Source organism: Adiantum capillus-veneris, chromosome 21 (genome assembly GCF_014529385.1).
Source record: "Adiantum capillus-veneris isolate H3 chromosome 21, ASM1452938v2, whole genome shotgun sequence".
Classification (NCBI taxonomy): Eukaryota; Viridiplantae; Streptophyta; class Polypodiopsida; order Polypodiales; family Pteridaceae; genus Adiantum; species Adiantum capillus-veneris.
In genome coordinates, this window is record NC_140951.1 from 94,778,554 (window position 1) to 94,803,763 (window position 25,210).

Below are 25,210 nucleotides of genomic sequence, written 5' to 3' on the forward strand. Positions count from 1 at the left end.
CCACTGCAAAGGGAGTGCACTATCCACATGTATAGCATCTCGTGCATAGCTCGAGGTAAAAGTGACATCCCCATCACTAGTATACTCCGACACTACATCTGCCTCAACTATCAAAGAAACTGAGTCCATGGCATCACTACATACATCTCAGAGACTGCCATGTCTCCTATGATGTCGCATACGACGAAAAGAACGCCGTCTAACGTGTCCAGAATGACCACAATACCAACATATCACCTATCGGCGTACTCGTGAATGTATATGTCTCACATGAGTCCGTGATGACTCAGATCTATCATACATATCATGTAATCTACGCCAAAGTGCTCTCAAAGTAGTCTCATACATAACAAGAGCATAAACAGATTCCGCAAGGTGCAAAGAGAGTATAGATAGTGCCATCTCCTCTAGCTCCTGCCACTGATCGTCGGACATGTTTGAAGGTCTACCTGCATCACCACTCAATGGTCGATGCAACCCTCGCTGTGTCAATGCATCAAGCATACACCCTCTCCATGCTGCAAAGTCTGACCCATCAAACATGCACATTTCAGAGAGATCATAATCCGAGCGATCACCTGTCTCTGCCATGAGCACAATGTAGCAAACTAGAAAGCAAAACCACCTCACCAACAACACCTGGAAACTGTCTACAAATATGGCCAGAAACACAATGTAAAACCTATGAGACACACTCCAAAATAGAGCTCCCGCAATGTCAATACAAGCCTCGCATGCTCTAGTATCACACTGCAATCTGTGAGCTAATCACCAAGCCCACACTATGCGGTATCGATGCATACACATGCACAAATCTCCCACCTGCAGAGAACACCGCACGCAAATGCTGAGTGCAACCCGCAATCTCTACCTAGATCGCATAAATGATACCCATAAAACTCCTGGGAAAATTTCGCCAGAGTTTCGACGCACAATGGCTATCAACACAAAATAACCATTGTCCTGCAAGCTCAATACAATGAGCAATCAATGCGCATCAAACTACACTCAACATACATGAATAAGCTCTGCAAAACTATAGCAAACAATGCTCTAGATCACAAGACTCTCCCACCCGAGAGCAAACCACTGTCTCAAGCAAAGAAAGATACACAACTCCTCACTCTTGCGAGAGTGGATACAAAAACACAAAACTGTGTCCAAACTGACAAAACCCGTCAAAGTGAGAGTAAACACTCGATCACAAACTATGGCGAGAATCTGGGAAAAATCCGACCGAATTTCCCCTGAAAACTGAGCAAAAAACTCAAGTACAATCTCTACCATAAACCATAACACTACTCAATGCCAATGAGTAGAAATGCCAAAATGGCTCCACATTTTCACATACAATGGCAATCCGCACTCAACGTACATCAACGGAGTGACCACGCATAAGCAAGCGCCAAAAGAGTTGCAATCCGGAAACTTGATCAATGTGAAAACAATGCTCTCAAGAGAGCTCACCAGCACTTGAAAGTGCTCGCCAAAATGCATGTATAGTGGGCATCAACCATGCGCCATAACCATATGCAAACCATCCGCAAAGACCATGAATCCAAGCACAAAATCACTGCCAAAGTATCATGTGAAAACCAGTGAAAGAAGCTCCACCTGTGTGCTCCAAAAAACTGCGTCTCTCAAGAGACCGCCTCGGTGGTGTGTAAACGCCTCCGTACTTCGTTGCCCAAGTCTACCAAAAAACCCTCAAACCACAAGCTTAACACAAGCTGCAATTGCATCTTCAGCTCAGAATTTATGCACTCAATTTCAAGCATCTCCCATGCTTCCAAAAGTGCATCAAACTCGCACACAATGCGACAACAGAAAATCTGGAATTTCTATATACAGTCAATCTGAGCTAAATATCAGCAAAATGGTGAGAAATTTGCAAAAAGTTTCTTCTACAAAGTTGTAGACCATGTCGAAACGGATGGGCATCGCGAATAGAATTCTCAGATTTGCATTCTACAAGGAGAAAAACGAATCTGTAAACAGTGCTGCTGCGCACACAGTTTTAGGGCAGCACCTTCAGTTACACACAATCTTCCACACTCCTTTCTGAGCTTCCACAAGAGCATACATCACTCTCAACTGAGCTCACAAGCTCCCATTGCATTCTCACAGCAAGTCTTCCAAGCTTTCTTAATCTCTCCACCGCCGAGAGCGAGCGAGCTATTGCTTCGAAGCTCTCAAAGCCGTCGTGCTCTCCGCGGTCGCCATAGCCCTGATACCAATTGAAGGGGATCGGGGAGCACCACAGATGGAGAGTGAGAGAGAGAGAAGGAGACACACACACGATGTGGGTGGGGAGACTGTGAAGTGGCGGCTCCCCCTATACAGTATACTCACTATAAGTATAGGGTAACAGTGGGCGGGCGCCCATGACCTGGGCGACCGGTCAAGGCACATAGGCATTAACCCCAACAACTATGGTTGCTTCGCACATCAATTTCCAACAAGGGGCTAGAAGGAATGCCAAGCCCATGGAAAGCAAAGACAAAAGTGATGCAAAGGGGAAAAACAATGCCTAAAATTCTTCCCAAGGCAACTCCAACAACAATCGGTCCAAGGAGAAGGGAGTTTACAAAGGTAAAAACAAACTCTCTCCTGAAGATCTAGAAGCTTTTCGTAAGGACACAAATTCTTCAAGTGTGGGGGGCAAGGACATGGCTACCGTTCTTGCCCAAAAAGAAATGCCCCCAATGAGACTTCTAGAGCTTCCATGATCGAAGCTCCAAAAGAGGATGCTCATTACAAAGGATCACCTCTCTCCTATGCTTGGGGAAAGGTAAGGGATCATGATGCCTTCATCCTGTTTGACCTCGCTCTACTCACAACTTCATATCAATCGAGTTGGCCACTAAGTTGGGCATTCAAGTTCTCAAGATGGGAGATACTGTAGTTGTTGATGGACCTTTCAAGGGACAGCAAGCCTCCGTTACTCCCTTGATTGGGAAGTTGAGGCTTCATGTCCAAATCTACGTCGACAAAGAAGACTTTTTCATCTCTCCTCTCCAACATGAGGATGTTATCCTAGGGGCACCATGGTTCAACCACATGGCTGCCAACATGAAGTTCCCTAAAAGGAGAATCTACTTCATCTACAAGAAAAAGAACATGTATATAGATGCTAGTGAGTCTGATCGTACTATACCACTTGTAAATTCACCTGCTTTTGATAAGTCAATGAAAAACCTAGTTTTGACGTACATGATTTTTGTCAAAGAGTCTCTAAATGATGTTAATGTTTTAACAAAGCAAAGCGTTAGGAATCAAGAAGAAATAGACTTGAATAATTTTCTAAATGGATTCCAAGATGTGTTCACCGATGACATCCCTATGGACTTACCTCCAAAACAAGGGGATGATGACCATCGAATTGAGCTCCTACCAGGACGCTCACCGCCTAACAAGCCTCTTTATCGAGTTTCCCAAGCTCAACAAGAAAAGATCATGAGGCAAGTACAAGAATTGGTAGACAAAGGGATGGTGAGGCTTAGATCCTCTCCCTTTTGTTCTCCAATCTTTTTAGTGCAAAAGAAAGATGGTACATACCGCATGTGTGTGGACTATCGAGCGCTAAACCATATCACTATCAAAAACAGATTTCCCATACCATAGGTAGAAGATCTGTTTGATAAGCTACAAGGTTCAACCTCCTTCAGTAGGATTGATCTTAAAAGTGGCGATCATCAAATAAGGATAGTGAATGAAGATATCCTAAAGACCGCGTTTCGTACAACGTTTGGTCTTTATGAATATCTAGTCATGCCTTTTGGTGTGACTAATGCAACAGCCACATTCAATCGTCTAAAGGAGAAAATATTTAGACCCTATCGCAAATTAATTGGAGTGTTCTTTGATGATGTCGTCATCTACTCCAAGTCCTTGGAGGAGCACAAGCAACATCTCCAAGTGATTTTTCAAGCTTTGAGGGAGAACAAGCTTTTTATTGATTAAAAGAAGAGTGAATTTTTCCTTCAAGAGATTCAATACTTAGGTCATATTGTCTCTCAAGATGGTATCCGTATGGACCCATCAAATTTGGAGGTAATAAAAGCATGGCCTAATCCAAGGAATCTACATGAGCTAAGAAGCGTTATTTGTATGTGTGCATACTATAGACGTTTCATAGCCAAATTCTCTCAAATAGAGGGACCATTGCATGACTTAACAAAGAAGAACGTTAAGTACTCATGGACTGCTAAAGAGAAAAATGCTTTTGACAAGCTCAAAGAGAAGCTTACCTCCCAACCATTCCTTATGCTTTCGAATCTTTCAAAGCCATTTGAGGTTCAATGTGATGCTTGTGGTGATTTCCTTGGAGCAGTTTTGCTTCAAGAAGGGCGTGCCATAGCATATGAGAGACAAAGGCTCAATGCCGATGAACGAGTCTTGGGCATATATGGAAAAGAGCTTATATTTTTGCCCTAGACACATGGAATCACTATCTACTGGGGACTCCATTTATTTTGCAAACGGACCACCAAAGTCTCAAGTACTTCATGATGCAAACCAAGCTTTTCGACAAACAATGAGGTGGGCAATTTTTCTTTCGCAATTTTATTTTCATATTTCTCACATTGCTCGTAAGCACAATCAAGTGGCCGATGCACTTTCACGACGACCAAGAGTTGATGCGGTGTCTATAGCAACTCACAATGATCTATCTTCTATGATAGATGAGTATGCTATTGACCTCTACTTCAGAGACATAGTGTCAGCACTTGCATTGGGGAAAAAAGAAGAACCATTCACCTTCCAGGATGGTTATCTTCTCCATGGAAATAGGCTATGTGTTATCCACTCCCTTCATGAGAAAGTCATGTATGAATCCCATGCTCCTCCCTATGCGGGGCATAGAGGTATTCAACCTACTCTTCAAGGAGTAGAAACGTACTTCTATTGGCCTACCATAAAAGTGGACATACAAGAGTATGTTTTAAAATGTGTGGTAGAGGGAAGCAACCTATATTTCTCTAGCCATTTCCAATCCTTAATTCACCATGGGAGAGTATATCCATGGATTTTATATTTGGATTACCCAAGTCTATCCATGGAAATACGGGAATATGGACAATAGTCGATAGGTTTAGCAAGCAAGCACACTTTATTCCTGTCAAAAAGCCTATTAATGCACACCAAGTGGCAACCCTCTTCATATCTTTCAAACACCATGGATTGCCAACATCCATCATGTCAAATAGGATCCTAGAATGACCAATAATTTTTGGAAAGGTCTCTTTGAAAATTTAGATACAAGATTGAATTTCTCTTCGGCCTATCACCCACAAACGGATGACCAAAGTGAGATAGCCAATCTTATGATACTCGATCTACTAAATAATTATGTTCACAAAGTAGATGGGAGAAGTATTTACCCCTTGTAGATATGCGTACAATAATACTATCCATACTACTACGGGAAAAGCACCTATTTAGACCTAAAAGTCCCTTGCTACTTAAAGTACATGGAAGGATCTTCGCTCCTGATGAGTATATCCATGACCTACAAGAATCTTTCCAAAAGATTAAGGAGGCTATATCTATCTCTCAACAAAGTCAAAAGACTATTTAGACCTAAAAGTCCCTTGCTACTTAAAGTACATGGGAGGATCTTCTCTCCCGATGAGTATATCCGTGACCTACAAGAATCTTTCCAAAAGATTAAGGAGGCTATATCTATCTCTCAACAAAGACAAAAGACTGTTGTTGATAATCACAGAAGGGCCCTAAGATCCAAAGACAATGATTGGGTCTTACTTAAGTTTCCCAAGGCTTGATTGAGGCAAACGACGGACAAAAATCCTACAGGCCAATAAAAGTATTATGCTAAACTAGCAAAAAGATACTATGGTCCTTTTAAAATATTGAAGCCAATCAATGACATGGCTTATCAACTCAAGTTTCCCAACCATTGGCTCATACACAATGCTTTTCATGTGAGCCTACTTAATCACTACAAAGGAGAGCCACCAAGAGAACCAATTATTGAAGACCATCCAGAAATCGAAGACCAAGAAGAGGTGCAACAACCAAAGCTATCTTTTGGCATGAAGACAAGGTACTACGACATGGTAAGATTATCGGACGGTATCTTATTAAGTTCCAAAATTATCCTTTTGAAGATGCTAGATGGATGCAAGCAATACACTTAAGGATAGTATGAACCTTGTCAATGCTTACAATGCTACATTAGAAGAAAAAGTACATGTTTCTTTTAAATGACCAATGTTTTTGTCTTATAAGACTAATTCTCTTTTTTTATTGTGCATACATTTAAGTAGTATGCATGCTTAGAATCATGTTTGTGATGACGACGTCTCTCAAACACCAAGTAAAATTTGTCACTCTACTATGAAGGAATGAAATGGACTCAAGAGCAGACATACTTGTGGTAACTAAATCTCCTAAGCCCCAAATAGATTAGTCATCCATCTTGGAATGATGTCGTAGGGTAAAAAGGGATCCTCTACACGCTAAGACACATTGACTAGTGACTAAGACTTTATCTCTTCTACCTCATAGTCGAGGAGGACTATGATTTCAAGAGAGAGGTAATGTCATAAAATTTAATATCTAACCAATCCAAATGATTTTCTCATATTAAACCGATCATTTAATGTGGGAGAAAATGGGAACAAGGGTAAGAATATAGGCATGTGCTTATGGATCTATCTCAACATGGGACCAAAGGTAATGGGTCCAAATTGGAGATGGTCTATCAAAGATTATTGCCAGTTAATGGGTCTTAAAAGACCTTAGGGTTAGCTTCATTAAAAAGACCTCTAAAGGTTTGTGTAAAAGTCCTTATACCTTAGGTTAAAGCTAGGCCTATGCTTGAGGTGCTTGATAATTAAAAGTGCATGATATGCTTGATAGCTAAGGTGCAACTTAAGCTAGGCATGTGCTTGAAGGTCCAAGTCAATCCCTACAAGGAGGGGGCAAGTCTTTGAGGCTAGGGGGATGGTAGAGAGAGAGGCCATACTCTTACTAACCCTATGCTTGATGACTAGGTGCTTAAGCAAGTAGGGGGCCGAGTTGCCTGGGCTTGAAAGTCAACATACAAGCCTACAAAGGAGGGGGTGAGCCATGCATGTAGGGGGGGTGGCTGGACGACTTCTCTCTCTCCCAAAGGACACCCCTTGCTCAAGAGGCAAGAAGGACACATGCCAATCCCCTAGCTAGGTTGCCCTCAAGGAGTGTCCAAAGCCTATTGGTTGATGCTTAGAGAGGTCCAATAAGGATTTATCTAATTAAATTATTTGTTTAAGAATTTATCAAGCCCTCCTCTTTCAAAGAGTAAAGGAGGACACTTGTCCAAAGACTACCTCTACTGCTTGAATTGACCCAGGCTTGTGATTGGCTAGGCTTGAGAGAGTCAATGAGAAAAAAGAATGAGCTAAAATGAGGGGTTGACCCAAGCAACTAGGGGGCTTTCTTGCAGGGTATGATCTCCCCCCCCCCCCCCCCCCCCCCCCTCTCTCTCTCTCTCTCTCTCTCTCTCTCTCATTGTGTGAAGTGCAAAGTGCAAGAGCTCCATCTCCTTCTTCAAGCTTGTTGAGAAGTTGAGAGCCTACACCAACACTCTTGGCTATGGAATGCAAATTCAACCAAGAGCAATGCTTCAATGCCTAAGCTTGCCATCTTCTTCATCTTCATTACTATGCTAATATGCCATGCTACGCAAGAAGAGTGATGATAAGTGAGGAACTATTTCTTTCTCCCATTAATGTTTCTTCTTCCTCTTCCGTACCCTCATTCCCCACTAGCTCTCTCCACCTTTGAAGGTGTTTGAGGGCTTGGGACTGAGGTTAGGGATGGTTAATGCTTTTACAAAGATTATGTTATGCTCGTGATGCATGAAGCTTTCCATCTTCATTCCATGACCTAGGTCACAAGGAACACAAAGATTGTATTGTACCAAGTCTCTCTTGATGGGAGAATCTATAATACAAAAACCTATTGGAGGGGGACTGGATCCACATAAATCCGGTCCCCAACTGTCAAATTCTCTAACTCTCTCTCTCTCTTGCAAAAGTATTGTTTATGCCAAGTTAATTAAGTATTATGGTTATGTTCCTACCAGTAATTAAGTTCACCCTCTATGTTCTCAAAGTAGTCTCATGAAAATGCTCACTCTAATTCTCTTAATTCGGCTATTCTCAAAGTTCATAGGCCGTTTCCATTACACTCTAATCATGGAAATATAGTTTGGATAAGTTTTTACTAATGCATGCACACTAGGTGTCATGCTCATGGCTTAATCCATGAGCATTGGCAAGCCAAAAACACTCTAATCATGAAAATGCAGGTTTGAATAAGTTTTTGCTGATGCGTGCACACTAGTTGTTATGGGTCCTAGTGTTTAGCAAAGGCATATCTATAGCGGCATGCAGATTCGTGCATTTGAAAGCTTATGAAGCTTTTTAGTCACAACAAGTACAATATATTTGTGGATTTTTGTGGGTCTACCAACCATCTTACGAGGTCATGACTCAGTATGGGTGATTATAGATAGATCAACTAAACTTTGTAAGGTTATTCTAACCAATCCCACCATCAAAACTCCAGAGCCAACCACATTTTTTTTCTAAATATGTGTAGGCTAGATAGATTGTCCCACAATATTGGGAATGATAGTGATCCCAAGTGTAACAATCACTTCGAGAGGACTATGTTTAAACAGTTGTGAGCATCACTCAATAGCAGTATTGTGGATCATCTAGAGACAAATGGGCAGACGAAACATATTAATCGCATGCTAGAGGATATGCTAAGAGAGTATGTTAGCAAGAAGCAATGTGATTGGGAAGATTATCTCCCTATAATAGTGCAAAGTGTGTTACGAGTAGGTTCAGCCTTTTCATGCTTATGTACGGTTTTCAACCTAGATCACTAGTTACAATCGGATTATTGAAAATATTTAGCAAGTCAAGGACTTTATCCAAGATCACATGGATTTGTTGAAAGTTGCTTGAAGATACAAGAAGTGTACTGATGAGAAATGTTGGCAATTCACTATCACAAAAAGTCAAGTACAAGAAGTGTATTGATGAGAAATGTTGGCAATTCACTTTCACAAAAAGTCAAGACGAGGTATTCTTATGTGTTCTAGAACCTTCAAAAAGTTTGAAACTGGTCATTCATCTAGTTACCTCTTAGGTATTCTTGCCCATCTCTTACATCTTCCAGAACCTTCATAAAGTTTGAAATTGGTCATCCATCTAGTCACCTTTTAGGAATTGTGACCCATTCAAAATACTCAAGTGAGTTAGAGATATGGTCTACATACTCTTGTATTCATCCGTTTTTTGATATAAGCTGTTTATCTAAATCCCATATAGGTACAACAATGTCATCAATCAAGATGTTCTTGTTGATTTCATTGAGCCTCTCACTTAGTTAACTGCATGTGAGTTAGAGATATGGTCCACACACTCTCGTAGTCATCCGGTTTTTATTATAAGCCATTTACGTAAATGCCACATAGGGACAACAATGTCATCAATCAAGATGTTCTTGTTGATTTCGTTGAACCTCTCACTCAATTCACTGCATGACCCTAAACATATTCTCGACTATCATGGTACAACTCAAGTTAGAAAACATTAGTGTTCTTATGAAGACATATTCCACTTCTGTTTTTGAGGACAAAAACGTTTCTCCAAGGGGGGAATAATGTCTGGCCATGGGTAGCCGAGTAAGGCCAAAATGGGAACGTTGCAGGGGTTTCAACCCTAGCCATGAGCTATATAGGGAAGAGGCAGGTTGGGAGGAGTATGCTGGTTTCGAGTCTTCCCTTGGCATCTCAATTTTATTGAAAATATAAGCAATATTTTTTATCAACCAAGAACTCTACACTATAAACCGAGATATGTCAATCAATATGATACTTATAGAGTGAAGGGTACAACTATGAGAGTCCTTAAGTAGAGAATACAAGTTATACAACTGTTAGCATGACTCTCCCTCAAGAAGGGGCCCATTTTGCAAACCTTCAGATGTGTCCCTTGAGTCTTGGCTAAGACACACTATTCTTAGAATCTTCTAGGTTATAGTTTGCTTGCTCTAAATTCTTGAGGGTTCTAGTTCTATTGCTCTAGACCAAAGAGTGATTCCGGTAAAAGAACAATCCTTTCTGGGACTTGTAGAACTAAGCCTCTCAAACATAAGTGTGCCATTTATTAAACAAAAGGCAATGTTACAACTAAGAGAGGATTTGCATATTGTGCAGGGTTTGAGTGGTGGGTATGGGGTGTGCAGAAGGTCCTGGTCGTGTAGCTATGTGCGCTTGCTTGCGGGTTGGGGGGCCCTTTGGAGGACGTTGCAGGGGCATATGCTTGGGCCTTCTTCGTGTGTTGATCCGGGAGTCAGAGGGAGGTGCAGAGCCGCTGAGGATTTGCTCTGGGAGGGGGGCATCTGTCTGTCGGGACTTCTCTCCACTCTCGCTTGCTTTCGTATGCCACCCTTTTTTTGGGAGATTGGGTTGTAGGGCAGTCTCCCGCCGTTTTGGTGGAAACAAAAAGGCCTTGGACCGGTGGTTTAGGGTCGAAGAAGGAAGGAGCGGATGGTGACAGCATCGGCCCCTCTCTATGGCAGTCTTTGAATTTTGAAGATGTTGGGCTTGTTCTAGTAAGTTTCGATTCTGATCGCTTGTGTTCGTATGGATTTGCAGGTGGCTCTAGGTCCTCTCCTTTGTATGGGTCATGTACATTGTGGCTGGGCTGGCAACTAATTCATGTTGGTGGCTTGTGTGGTGCATATTGGGCGGAAGGTACTGGTTTTTTTTAGTTCTATATGTCAGATTTTGGGTTCTTCTTGTAAACAGTCCTATCGATTATCTTATTTTGGGAATGTGGATGTGTATTAGCTTGTATCCGGGGTTGGGGGCTCCTTGTAAAAGCCCCCGAGATGATGTCTTTTAGTTTGGTTGACTATGTTGTTGTGATACCATGGCACAGTCTGTGCATGGTTTGTGTATGTTCATTTGCTGCTTTTATAATATAATCTAACTCACATAATGTGAGGTTTGAAAAAAAAAAAAGAGGATTTGCACTCGAATTAGGTGGAATCTCCCTCATATTTCAAAATTTAACTCACTCAGCTCCTGCTGCATCCCCTCTCCTTTACAGCCGGCACACCATGAGCCTCGTATCCAATGTCTGCCTTCCACCATGTCCACTGAATTGGCAGAGTCCCCTCCCCCTTGCTCGCGGTCCTCATCTTTGACTCTACCATTCAAGTGACTCACGCTCTCTCCCTTGACCTTGCATTGCATGTCCTCACCCCAAGCTCACACAATCGACATGACATCATGCAGGATAGCAAGAGGCCGACGTCTCTCTCTCTCTCTCTCTCTCTCTCTCTCCCCTTACCCTACATAGCACTTGCTGCTCACAACATGCCGTCGTGTATATACACGACGGCATGTTGTGAGCAGCAAGTGCTATGTAGGGTAAGGGGAGAGAGAGAGAGAGAGAGAGAGAGAGAGAGAGAGATCCCTGCAGTGGCCTTCTCTATTTCCTTTCCAATAGCCTAAGGTATATAAACTTAGCCACAAGCTCCTTCACGTCATGAGATTGAGCTTCACGGACCATCATCTCAATCATCTGCTTACGGATCTGTCGAATCTGACTCGTCTGAGCATATAGCAAGTCTTCTTAATTTGATTGGGGCACTTCTTTGTGGAGGCAATGTAAAATAACCTCAAAGAGTAATTATTTGTTGTCTTCACATCCACATGTCCCTCAATCAATGATTGCCACTAGTGAACAAGAAATCGCAACTAATCTGTTGTGAAGTCCATACCACAGAAGTTTGTGCGACAGAGGGAGAGAGAACACGCTTTGCAGAGCAGCAGGTCAATTGCTTGCGTCCTCCTTCTCCTTGCACCCTTGTCGTGCCCCTCCACACACACACACACACACACACTCACACAAATGTCTATCTAGGAGAAATTTTAGGCCTTATCTTCTTCTAAAGCAATATAATGGGCTTGCTTGGCTCACACCTAAGACTGCTTGTATTAAATGGGGTACTTTTTGGGTATCAATTTTTTCACCTCACTTATGGTAATCAACTTTTGACTCTTAATTGTAGTAGGGTAATGTTTGATCTTTGAAACTGGTTGGTATTCTTGCTTGCATATTTTCGAGCGGTGAGTTATCACTACAAGTGGTGCAATTCTACCCTATTCTAGAGTACATTTGCTGGCAGTACACATGGCTCCATTCAATGCAAGTGTAGAAAATGGCATCCGATTGTGATTGGGCGTGGCGGTGCGATGGAGCTGCAATTGCATGGACAAGTTGTTTACTCATAGCTTTGACCGTTCAATCCTATTTAAAGGTAAGGGTTTTTCCTCACTTAGCGGGCTTGTGTACATTTAGTCTGAGATTGATGTGTTGAGGTTTTCGTATTTGAGTGTCTTTACTCTGTGTGTGATACACTATGGCTAAAGGGAAAGATAAGCAACAATCTTTAGAGGTTCATTCTCTAGCTTCATCTCAGATGGAGTTCTTTGGCTTGGTGATTTTTTTAATAAAAAAAGTTAATACCTCTTTGCTTAATAAATGATAGCATAATGTCATTTCTAAATGTATGGCTATGAGCTTATGGCATGGGTATGCTTGAGGTGTTGTTGGACGACTCTAGTCTGGTTGTGTTTTTTCAAGATAAAGTCATTATGATTGTGTGTAACTACCTTAAGGGGTTGGAGCCTATATTGACTGAAAACTGTTTGTTGGGACTTGGTTGGTGGGTTGCTTGGCATGTAGTTGGAAATAACATCTCACTTGTTTTTCTAAGGTCTGTTTGATATCATGCATGACGGATATGTGATGGCATTTCCTTGCTTCATGTTCATATGTTGGTCTGATCAGATTTTCTTGAGCTGTTTCCTTTCCGAGGGATACCTTGGTTGCTATGTTGTGTTGTTTCCTTTCTGATGGGTATCTTTGGTTGGTATGCAACTGTGAGTCACTATTTTGGTTTTCACCTGGGTTGGCATGGGTTTTACATTAGACTCCTTTGCTCCATTTGGATTCAACCTAGTGTTAAAGAAAAGGCTCACTTAACCTTATTGCATAGGGCACCTCTTGCAATTATGCTATTGATAGGTGGCTGTACTTGGTTAGTACTAATACCTTGGTTGTTGAGCCTTATATTTTAGACAGATATAGCTCAGCATTAGTTTCTCTTTTTTGATGTTGTATACCTTGGCATAAATGGTTTTTATGTTGTTTAAGATCTGGTTTAAGGATGACTTATGAAATTTTGCTAACTATTGACTTCTCGTTATCGTGGAAAGGCATGACTGGGTTGATAGGGTTACCTGATCTTTGTAGGACTTTATAGATTTACTTATTTTTGAATATAACCTCCTTTGGAAAAAAATTGCAGATGTCCAACCGGTGGTGCAAACTTTAGTAGATGATTGATTTTGTTGAGCTAGTTTGGATGAATTCTTGACAGAAGATGGGGTATGGTTACAATATCTTATAAGGATAATCTATGCATGTTTTCCTAGATATACAGGTATTCTTCGACAAGAGTTTTTTAGAAGCTGTTTAGGTTGGGTTTTCTTGGAGTATTACTCCCTAAGATTGTTTGGTTTACTACATTGTTTGCTTGTTTTTTGCACAGTTAATGTGTCTAGGTACATAGACATGATCTAGCCTTTTGAAGTGTTGCTTTGTCTCCTGGTTTCTTTTGCTAGATAAGAGGTAGTCACATTTGTAGGACCAGCCTAAGGGAGTTTTTGTTCTTACAAATACTGGTTTGGATGGTTCTTTATTGTCTCAACATGTTATATCATACCTTAGCTTGTATGATTATTGCATATAGCTTCAGATTAATGAGGATCACGAGTTTCTCGGACGTTTGTTGAAATCCGGCCATATACTTGCTGGTGTTGCTCACTATTATGGCAGAACCTTTCAGGGTTTTTCTTGAATACAAGAGTGTGTATATGAGGGTTTTGATACTAGTAAAGCCTGAAATGGTTTGTCTATTGTTATCAGGATATACTAGAGTATAAGTTGACTGCACGTATGAGTACTGTAGTTGATCCTATCAAGAGGGTGTAGATCTTGACAAAGCTTAAAGCAGCTAGGGCAGATTATGTGGCTTCATTTGCAGCTAAGAACTTAGCGTGTACTAGGAAGAGAGCCTTTCTTAATAGAACTTGTAAGAATAAGGAGATTAATTATAAAGATCTTTAGCATAGGAATACTTCTAATGCTAATCATTGGTAGTTCTTATGTGACTATGCATCAATAGGCTGTTAAAGTTTTGTTTATGATGGTGTAATTGTTTACCAAATTCTCTTGAAATTTCTCTTTCAATGGTAGTTTACTTGCACTAAAGAGTTGTACCTTTGTGACATGGATAACAACTAGGATGTCCATGCATCCCTTGCATACAGATCCAATGCTAACAGAACGTTGTGTTGTTTCTATGGGTGCAGATGAGGGTTACTCTCTTTGGTTCAGCTTTTTGGTTACTTTACTGTTTGGAAGATTGGTTGCTCTACCTTTTATGATAGTGATGTACCAACCTGATGTTATTCATTTGTACAAAATGTTGCTATCTAAGTTTTTTTTTGTACAATAACCTTGTATTTATCTGTGTACCTTTGTCTTTGAACATGTATATATTTTTTTGTGAGTAATATATGTAAATAACACACACACACACACACACACAGTCTAGCAATATAGAGAGCTCTGAGGCTATCATGGTTGTGTGTGTGTGTGTGTGTGTGTGTGTGTGTGTGTGTTTAAGTATGAAAAATCTTCTCATAATTGAACCATTCTTACACAATTGTATTAAATAATATATTAAATAACAATATTTTAAAACGAGATGTCATAAACTTCAATTATCATTTCATATACACCAATACAACATTGTGTATCTAATGGATAATACAATCATTTAAATAAAAAATTTGATCTTTGATTATTACAATATAATATCTTAGTGTTGTATCTTATTCATCCATCCTTTGGGATGAGCTTCCACTACATCTACATGTAGAAGAATCCAGTTGGTACATTAGCTGGTACATTGGACGATCTTTCGTTATTGTTGCAGTTTTCGTTGTAATCCCAAGGAAAGAAATCTGTTACCTGTCACCATCCAAAAAACACAAGCCCGTCAGAACTGGCATTACTTAGGAATACAGTGTCAACGACTTCCTTCCTTTGTTATTGGTGTCAAAAATTACAGCAAAAACAAACAACATAACATAGATCGAATATTATAATAAAAGACTAAGCAATTTATTTTCGATATTATTTATATTTTTTAATTCCAAAAAAAATCGAACAGCATCTCCTTTGTAAATTGGATCAGTTCTCAAAAAGTTTAGTCTAATGCCATCTCCTCTGAGACCCCCACTTGAGGATTAAGGCTTTTTTAACAATCATTGGATTAATTTCAAAGCAAATTACAACCCTTTGTTTCAAAATTTATGTATTTATTCATGAAGAAAAGATAGCATCAAACAACTTTGTGAATTCACCACTATATACTTACCTTCATCAAAAGTGAGCTCCTGCATAGAAGTACAATTTAAGATAATTGGTTTTTACTAGTTTTTGCAGTAACTTGTATTGCATCCTTCTTTAACAATGTTTACAATTATGCATATGTTCTTGCTAGCCTTGAACACAAGATAAGTCAGTTCCAAGCTAATAAATTTGGGTAAGGTAGCCTTGAAATGATTCCATGTCTTCCCATCTCAAAGTACATTATCCAATCCAAACACCGCTTCCAGAAGATATACCATATATAATGCTATTTATATTTATATTTACCTATAAATACGATACCAAAGGATAGTATCTTATGTGGCTATACAAAGACATATTTTAGGATCTAAACCATCCTACAATTTGATGCTCAACATCGTATATCCCTGAGTATAAGTTTCTAGGTCAGATGTTTGATAATGATAACATCTCATGAAAAAACTGCTTAGTCAGATAGGGTTACTATTTACATCAAAGAGCTCTGAAAACTCAGTCCACAATCAATCCAAAATCATTGTGATAACCCAGCATGACCTCTAGTTTGTTTAAGTAAAGAATTTGTGAGTTGGTCATCAAGGCTTGTGTAAGGATCTTAGTGTCCTTAGTGTAACTTTGGATGTTTTAGGTTACTATTCCATAAATTTGGAGCTTGATATGGATTATCATTTTCAAATTTGCAATAGCTAGTCTCTTCTCTTCACAACTATCTACATACAGATTGTATTTTCAAAACATGACTTCCAAAATCCTTACCAAAGGCATAAGAATACCTATATAATTAATTGAGCTTGAAAGATCAATAATACTTCAAGCTAGTAAGTAAAAATTCGGATATAACCCAATCTATGTAAACCAGATTTGAGTGTCTAGCTGCAATCCGTGGTGGTAATCTAATGGAAGCTATGTGCCTACGATGAACCAGGTTTGGTTGGTTTCCAAGTTCGTAACCAAGCACAGTTCAAAGTTAGAAGAACAATTTGCACTATGTCAATCCGCAACAGAGTAGTATGACAATTTGTCATGATAAATCAGTATTTAGGTCTAAATCAGTAAAAGCAAAAATTGAGATTCTAGCTAAATGTGCTCCATTCCATTGGGAGTTTGTGTGACGTTTAGTCGTATCAAGAATGAGATAGATTGGAGAACTATGCATTCAATGGCTTTGCAACATAGAGATAGATTCAATGACTATGCATTCAATTGTTTTACCGAGCCAGTGATTACGAGGTGTTAAGAACACTCCGTTGATGGGGGCTTTTCACAAGCCAAACTCCCATACCCCCCTTCTCTCGTCCCGACCCCATGAAAACCCCCTCTTAGGGAGGGAGTGATAAAAGGAATTGGAAAAAGTAAGAAAAAATAAAGTATGATTATGTAAATATATAAGAAAGGTAAAATAGGCCACCTCATGCCTGAGGGGTAGCCCATCCCCACCTTGCCTCCTTTTTTCTTCACTGTTGTCCCGCCATGTGTCCCTTTTCCTCTCCTCCACTCAAAAGGTCAACCGCCTCTCTCTTCCCCTTGTCCTTTCTCCTTTCTCTCTCCCCTCAAGCTACCCCACCTCTCACCAATAATGCATTATAACTCACCAATTATGCACCTTAACTCACATGCAACTTACCCTATCTTCCAAAATAGTATACCCCACCCCCTCTTTCTCTCTCCTATCATATCCCATGACCCAAATATCCCCCCCTCTCTCTAAAGGGCGCCATATCTCTTGTCTTGTAGCTAAATAACCTCCCCCACACTCACACACACTCAGTTTCACTGAAAAAGGTGCCCACAGACCCATCCCCACCCGGTGGTTACCTGATTTTTCTTGTGTTCACACACATCTGCACACAGATTCACCTCTGAGCACACTCCCCTCTCTCCCCTCTTGTAATTAATTTATTCTCCATGTCACCTCTCACTTTTTTTTCATCAACCCATCTCTCTCTCTTAGTCTCTCTCTCATGAGACTGCTATTCTGGCACATATACACACAGCCACACAAGTGGGGCCCACAGTCACATGGCCTATGTAGATAATGATTTCTTCATTTCTAAATTCTAGAATTCCTCCCCCTCCTCCCCTATATAAAGAGGGGTCACCATCACACTAAACACACACACAAAATCACCAAAGAGTACACTATGCACTGTGTGTGCCTAGTGCACACACACACCCACACCATCACCATCACCGCAATCACCATGCTCGTCTTAAGCATGACCTCTACACCCTTGGGCTATGGAAGATGAAGGGAAACTAAATGAAGGATGATGGCCGTAACCCTCGTGCGAGTCTTCGCCATCAACTCCCACCTATCCGCCATGTGCTCTACCACGCTCTCCCTTCTCATTCCCCTACCCTATGCTCCCCATTTCATCGCCTTATTCTTTAAATAAAGCTTGAGGTTTTGTGAGTATGTTTTCTTGCAATGTTTTGCCCATGTGAGGTGTGCGGAATCGCCACCTAGTCTTGTGTTTGGAGTGAGCTTGTGTATGTTTGAAGGGTGTGCGGATTCGCCATCCTTTTGTGGTGCCTAAGTACTAAGCCGCTATACCCCCTCCCTCACTCTCTCTCTCTCTCTCTCTCTCTCTCTCTCTCTCACTTGATCTCGTTCCCTTTCCTCTTCATCATTGCTCCCAAGTATCCGTCTCTCTTGGATGAAAACTTTGTTATGGTGGTGTGTTGTTTGCGTCCTAGCTAGGTCCTCGGATAAGAACAGCCATAAGATATGCAGGTCTATTGCATGTGTGTGTGAGTGTCCTCGGATAGAGACAGGTCGTTATTTGCGAGACTTAACCTACGAGGGAGCTGTAAATATGCACGCTCTATTGCATGTGTGTGTGAGTGTCCTGGGATAAGAACAACCATAAGATATGCAATTCAAATGAAAGGTCGACATGTGTGCAAGTTCAATCCTTTAAAGCTCCTTATTGCAAGCCATATGCACTATACAAAGCAATGAGCACTTGTTTTTTTGCTAAGTGTTGTTGGACGGATACACCGTGCCGGACGTCGGCACAACGAGAACTCACCTAACAAGATTTGTCAGCTAAGGACGAAGCTCGACCCGCAGGCGCGTGGAAGCAAGCATAAGGTGTCAAACTACACTCGACGGACTCCTAACTAATTCCTATAGAGGTCTCTACCAATTGTCTAAGTCACAGCCTTCAAGAGTGCATAAGAGGAAACTTCTTACACCGCTTTCTAGAGCCGACGAACACCCATCAAACAATCTCGAAACACCACAAAACTTGAAGGAGACCCTACTATCACCAATAGGTCGCTCTCCCTAAGGTCTATGAACCAAAATCCCAACCCAAAACACGTAGGATGTCTGGCCGAAATTTGCAGGTCTTTGTTTCAGAAATCTAAAGTACTTAATGTGTAGCTCTACTCAATGTGAACGCGTGGATATGCTGCAATGCAAAATTGGACAACGTATGCTCACCAAATCACCAGATGAAGCTCGTAGAAGGAGCTCGCAAAACCGGACCGTACACGTGCAATGTAGGTATCGGCGCGTAGCTCTCGTCGAGGGCAACACACTGCACTTCTCCGCACTCGATTCCGACCACCGCTGCACACGGAGCGTCAAGATGAAGCTCACACTCTCTCTCGTACACAGTACACTCACTCATAGACTTCAAATTTTTTTTTTTTTAATGACAAAAAGGTTTTTTTCATTAAGGTCAAAAAGTGGTATAAATACCTTACAATTCTCAAACCCTAAAGTTCCAAATCAACCATCTACTCAATCTAACTATCAAAACTAGGATACAATCTGGAAACTTCTGTAAGCCCCAATATTTACAAGGTGAAAAATCGGGTTTCCTCAATAAATGAATAATTACAAAAAATGATAATCTTCGGAGTAGTCAGTTTTCGTGGGGTGTGTCCAGCTTCTAACACTCCCCCCCTCCTTGCTCATGTCGTCCCCGACATGGCCGTTGAGAAGAAGCCGGTGTAGAACGCTTCTTCAAAGGCCTGGAGGTGATAGGATGACAGAAACATTATCCTTTGATACAACGTATGTATCACCTCCTTGGAAGGCTGACCAGACAGATCATAGGCAGAGATCATAGGCACATCTGTAAGTATCTTGGAAGAAGAAGATACTGTCTGTCACCAGGCCATGCTTGAATGTCTCAAATACTGATAAAAGAGTTTTGCAAATTTTCTTCATCATGATGCATGTAAGGTCAGGTGAGCCAGTGAACAATTTGATGGCACCTGTTAGGGTTTTCACCATGTATTGGACACTTATTCTCTCACTTGCCTTCAAGCCCGATAGCTTAGGATAATTTAGCCAAGTGGGTTGGTTCCTTTGTAATATTTCTTGGGCCTTCCATGTCCTGATCCTTGGTAGAGGACAAAAGCTTAGGTTGTCTCGGATGTTTTTGGGTGCCTCTACCAATTGGATTAGGTACCGTGGGTACTTCGTCAGCCACGCATTCCTCCATTTTGGCTGAGAATCAACTATTAACCTGACCCCTTCTGGCTGGGAGATATCTGCGTTTTAGAGTGGCACTGTCGGCTCTTCTTTGATCCTCTTATTGATGGTGGCGTCTTCATACTTTAGCAAAGGATATGGGAGAGAGGGCTGAAGCCATTCGCGCCTGAGGTTGTTGGTGTCAATCTTCTGGATGGTCATGGACTTGAAAACCCTCTGCTCCCATTACAAGGCTTCCTTAGTCGTTTCTCTGGTCTCCACCTCTATTCCTTTACGCAGCTTTTCTTCCTCTTCCTGTGTCAGATCTTGTGGCTCTTGAGAGTTCTAGGATTTCCTCTTGCATAGGTGTGTCCACAGGATCTGCCACATTTTCTAAATCTATGCTTTCATTGGCCGCTGGCCCTATGCCTTCTTGTTCTCCGGCTTGCTGTCCTCTCAGCTCCTCAATGTGCTTTAGGAGTTTCTGTTTTTCTGTTTCAGCTTCTTCTCCCATATTCACGAGGAGGTCGTTCAACTCGGCGTTTATCTTCTCCGCCTCCTCAAGCTTTCTTTTGATACGTTCTAATTCCTCTTGCATGGCTTTTTGTTCTTCTTCCATTTGTATTTGCATAACAATTGACCTTTCTGCCATCATCAATCGTTGCTTTTTCTCTAGAGTCAGCTCTTTCTGAAGTTCTTGCATCTGTTCTTCATAAATTTGGCTTTCCGTAGTGATGTGAGTCGAGCTAGTAGCTCTGACTCTGGTAGGAGATGCCCGTAGCCTCTGGATGGTTTGATCTTTCACTTTGAGCTGGTCCTTGAGCTCAAGGACCTCATCCTGACTGGCTTCTTGATCTAACTCTGCCTTTTCTTTGGCATTTCTCATTGCCTCTACTTCCTTGGACTCCTCAGCCAGCTGTAGGGTCAGGTTATCCCTTTCTCTCTCTGCATCTATCGATGATTTGCTGAGTTGCTTACACTCCTCTTCGACTCCTTGCATTCTTTGGGCTGCTGCCTGATTTTCCTTTTTCATTTCTTGGCATCTTTGCAATGCCCTTGCTAGACTGGCATGTAGCTCCGCTTCTCTCTCTTTCTGCCTTTGACTTTGTCCTTGTAAAGAGTCTACTTCCAGCTTTATCTTCACTTCAGTGGCCTTGAGAGTTGCCATCTCACTTTCTGAGGCCATGGACTGCTCTCTTAACCCGGTTAACTTCGTCATCACCACATCCCAATCATTAGAGGGCGGGTGCAGGTCCACGGTATCTGTGGCCATCTCCTTTAGTTCTACTAACCTGATGCTTTGCATTTTCTCCTTAGGCCCTATGCTTGCCAAGTCAAATGCGACTGCGGCAGCCTCTTCTTTTGTGTATCCTACAGCTAGTAGGTCCAGAAATGTGCTGTATGGTTCATTTGGCTTTGTCTCCTCATTCTTGGGTTTAACTCTTCCCTCTCCTGGCTTTGTTCTTTCTTGGACTCTTCTTGGCCTTCATGTTTGTCTTCCTCCTCTTTATGTTCTTATGGAGGGTTGCTAGGAGGTGGTGAGGGCGGTGGGCTGGGCTGGCCGGTAGAGATGTAGGCTTTTTCTTTAAATCTCGGTCTGCCTTTGTTTTCCTTTCTCTCTCTTGGATTTCCTGCTCGTCTAGTAGTTTCTGTTGTACTTGCTCCACTTCCTCTTCTGTAAAAGGTACATGTGGAATATTTTCTGCTGCGGCATCAAGAATCTCAAAATTTTTAATATAATCTTCGAATCTGTCCCTTTGCACCCTTCGGGATGATCCCAACATTGCTTCTAGAGACGGCTTCCAGAGTTCACCCAAATCGCCTTTAAGGGCCCTTTTTGCTCTTAAGCTCTCCATCAGCCGCTCTAGTCTTACCGCTTTCTGTGACTTTGTCTCTTTTTCCGGCACTTGGACAAATTCTTTCTTTCCCTTCTTTTGCTCTGGATGCTCTTCTTGAACAGGCCCTAATCGTCTTTTCAATCTTGTGGCAACCCTTGGTGCTCTTTGTGGCTCGTCTTCTTTGTCTTCTTTGAGCTTCAGCCAGTCGTTCTGTGACGGTGGGTCAGGCCATCTTCCTTTTGCGTGCAAATGCCCCATAAATCACCTTAGTGATTAGTTCTCCTGGCACAATATATGTGGGCTTCTTGTTACCCATTTTCACTAGGTTGTCATGTATATATGCTACATAATTGATTATCTTTGGAGTGCTCTTCATCATTGCCCAAGTGAATGTCGTGGCAATTGCTCTTGGCGGCATTCTGTACTTTTGTGGCCACTTCGTACACATATGTAAGTATTGGTTGTACAACTGACTCATGATCGCCACGGGTTGGCAATATCTTCAAAAGTGTAGTTACCTTTCTTCTTAGTGTACACCTTGACATCATCTCTTCTTTTAGTTACACTATCCCCCTTGTTGGAGAGGTCTAGTGCATCTGCTACAACTTACTTGGTGATGACTATTTCTGTTTCTGGGCTGCCTTGCAGATCGGTTACTCTGGCCGCTCCATCTTCTTTGATGGTCTTCACAAACTCCCACACTCTCTTTGTGTCAATTCCGACAGGTACAGCTTCGAAATAGTTGTGGAGATCAATCTTCTCCAAGTACTCAGCCATCTTGCTTCTTACGAACTCATTGAGTTCTCGCGGTAGCATTGGTAGCTCGATCACATTCCCTTCAGTGTCTTTGAAAACTCCTTGGTAGATCTTTAGGTCGTTGGACTCTAGCAGATCTTCTTGGATCCATGTGCTGGTGGGCTTTAATGTTCCTTCTGGTATGATGAAGGGCTCCACTTCTTCTAGGTTATCCTTAATGGTCATTCTTTTCTTCTTTGCCGGTGACTTTGCGGCTGCCATAGATCCTGTTGCACTCAGTAGTCCGAAGTTAGCGTTTTTTCCATATTAGCTGAGAAACTGAGTTTTAACTATCCAAATGACTTGAAAATTGAAAATAAAGCTTAAAAGGAACTTGTGAAACTGTGCATGTGCTCACAGTGCAATTCTGACCAAAATTTTCCCTCTAGACATCCTACGCATAGGATGTCTTTTTCATCAAAATTGGGTGATACTTGACATGCTGGTAGTCCTTGGCCTATGGAACATGGCTATGTGCTTGGATATGGATTTGGGCATCAAAAAGTGGATTTTTTTGGGTGATTCAGACTTTAGGCCACAAATTGGATAGAACGTCCATAACAAGTAGCAAGTGATGTCCAAATGGGTTGAAAATTGATATATGGGATCATTGCACCATGGTATTGGCTTCCATGATGTCACTCTTTGCATAGAAGGTCTAAATTATGCTAGAGACATCCGACGCGTAGGATGTCTATTTCATCAAAATGGCATGGGATTTGTTCTGTGGGTAGTCCTTGGCCTATGGAACATGGCTATGCTCTTGGATTTGGATTTGGACAAGGATTGATGCTTGTAAGAGCATGTGTAGTGTTTTTGGGCTCAAAAAAGTGTATCTTGAAGGTGTTGGGGGTCAAAAATGATTAGAATGGCTTCAAAATTGGTATATGAGATCTTGATGATGATGTGATTGGATCTGGAATGCACAAACATCCTCTGTAGGCCAAAAATGTCAAATAGACATCCTACGCGTAGGATGTCTACTTTACCAATTTTTGCTTATGACCACACAAATTGGTTGGTGATGTGCTTGTGAATGTGTTGTGCAAGTTTCATGTGATTTGGACAAGATTTGGTAGGTCTATGGCCCATTATTGCCTCTATGCCCTAAATTTGCGTTTTTTCATGCATATGAGGTCAATGTTGGTCCAAATGTGATGAAACTTAGTGACTAGCATGTAAAGGTCATTCAAAAAATGTGTGTGATGAAAAATGTTGGGATCTGTGCCCAGAAATGCCCAGAAATGTGCATTTCTGGGCATTTCAGTGCCCAGAAATGCCCTTGAGACATCCTACGTGTAGGGTGTCTCCTGATGATTTTTTCATGGATTTTGTCACTAGTGCCTGTCCTTGGTCCCCCTGAGTCCCTTTTAAGCCTAATTTCAACAAAAAAGTCAAATGGATAGAAAGTAACTCCCTGTGTGGACTTCAGAGCCTCCGAGCCGTTTTCTGACTTTTGGAGTGCTTTTTGGCGATGAAATTTCTTGATGTTGGTCTCCATAGCTTCCCGATCCCTTGGGGATCCTTGACGTATGGTTTTTGTCGACTTTGGCTTCACCGGAGCTTCATTTGGCATTTTGTTGCTCTAGAAGCACGCGTGGTTGTGTTTACATATTTTCGATGATTTGTGGTGGTCTACCACCATAGGACTTGGTTGTTGATGGTTTAGGAAAGCCGCTCGTGAAGTTTGGTGGCAAACAGGCATGCGATTTGGCCGCGAGAGCTATTTGACGCTTTGTGTGTCTGATGCCGTTTCTGAAGTTTAGTGGTGCTTCGGGTCACTTTTTGGTCATGTGGGTCACATAGACTTGTCGAGCATGTCGAGATGCTCCTACCCATGAATTTTGGTAGCATTTGGGCCCCTTTTCGTTGATTTCCCATTTGGTGGCCTCTTGCGGGATTCTAGGAATTAGGGTTTTTCATGATGGTTTTCTACTGCCTTTGGACATTCAAGACTGGTCTCCTATGTTAGGGTAAGCTGCCGATGAAGTCTCGTTGCTTTTGGGTTAGCCGTTAGGTGGCCGCTTCTACTTGTAGGTCTCTACCGCCCGCTTTGTGTGTAAACCCTATGCTAGTTTTCGCAACAAAACGACAAACATGTGCGAAAAGCTCAAGGCGGTGAGTCTACCTCTCATTTCTGAAGCCCATCGGGTAGTCGTGCGCGTCGTAGAAGCTGCTGGAAGGTCCGTTCGCTCTAGGTGGCAGAAGCTCTCTCCAAAAGGTCAATAGTGAAAATGAGCTAAAAATGAGGTGAAAATTTCTTATAATGGAGGTCCCCGAACCACTTTTCATGAAATTTGACATGTGCTCCCATCTTCTTGCGAGATGTGGTTTAAGCTCAAAAATTTCTTGATTTGGACTCCATTTGCTCTATTTACCAGAAATTTGGTATTTCGGTCAAAACCTGGCCAACACACTCTTTCCGCTCCAGTCTCATAATTGCACCCCCACTGTACCATAGGTTGTTCTATAATCACTGATCATCCCCATATTTTTTGTTTTTCATTACGACCGTTTTTCACCTGCTTTTTGTATTTTTGAAGTTTTTCTGTCAAAAATTAGCAAAATTAAAAGGAAAATAAAAAATCAAACCCAGAAAATCCCCAAAA

At 41.6% G+C, this 25,210-nt stretch overlaps 1 protein-coding gene across 1 annotated transcript; it reads left to right on the top strand.

Annotated features, from left to right (window-relative positions):
* Nucleotides 1-9,965: 9,965 nt before the first annotated feature.
* On the top strand, nucleotides 9,966-14,671 carry LOC147431380 (uncharacterized). The gene is made up of 7 exons (XM_086493666.1): nucleotides 9,966-10,009; nucleotides 10,096-10,126; nucleotides 10,241-10,427; nucleotides 10,499-10,576; nucleotides 10,682-10,780; nucleotides 12,329-12,354; nucleotides 14,474-14,671. The coding sequence occupies exons 1-7, from the start codon at nucleotides 9,966-9,968 to the stop codon at nucleotides 14,546-14,548; spliced, it is 540 nt and encodes a 179-aa protein (XP_086349792.1). The 3' UTR covers nucleotides 14,549-14,671.
* Nucleotides 14,672-25,210: the final 10,539 nt, after the last annotated feature.

What these genes read in the sequence shown, in the direction of transcription:
- LOC147431380 (XM_086493666.1), top strand. Translation starts at nt 9,966, where the DNA reads ATGACTCTCCCTCAAGAAGGGGCCCATTTTGCAAACCTTCAGAT. An exon ending in GCTCTGGGAGGGGGGCATCT is followed by an intron (nt 10,428 to 10,498) that starts GTCTGTCGGGAC and finishes ATTGGGTTGTAG; the next exon opens with GGCAGTCTCCCGCCGTTTTG. An exon ending in CCGTTCAATCCTATTTAAAG is followed by an intron (nt 12,355 to 14,473) that starts GTAAGGGTTTTT and finishes CTATGGGTGCAG; the next exon opens with ATGAGGGTTACTCTCTTTGG.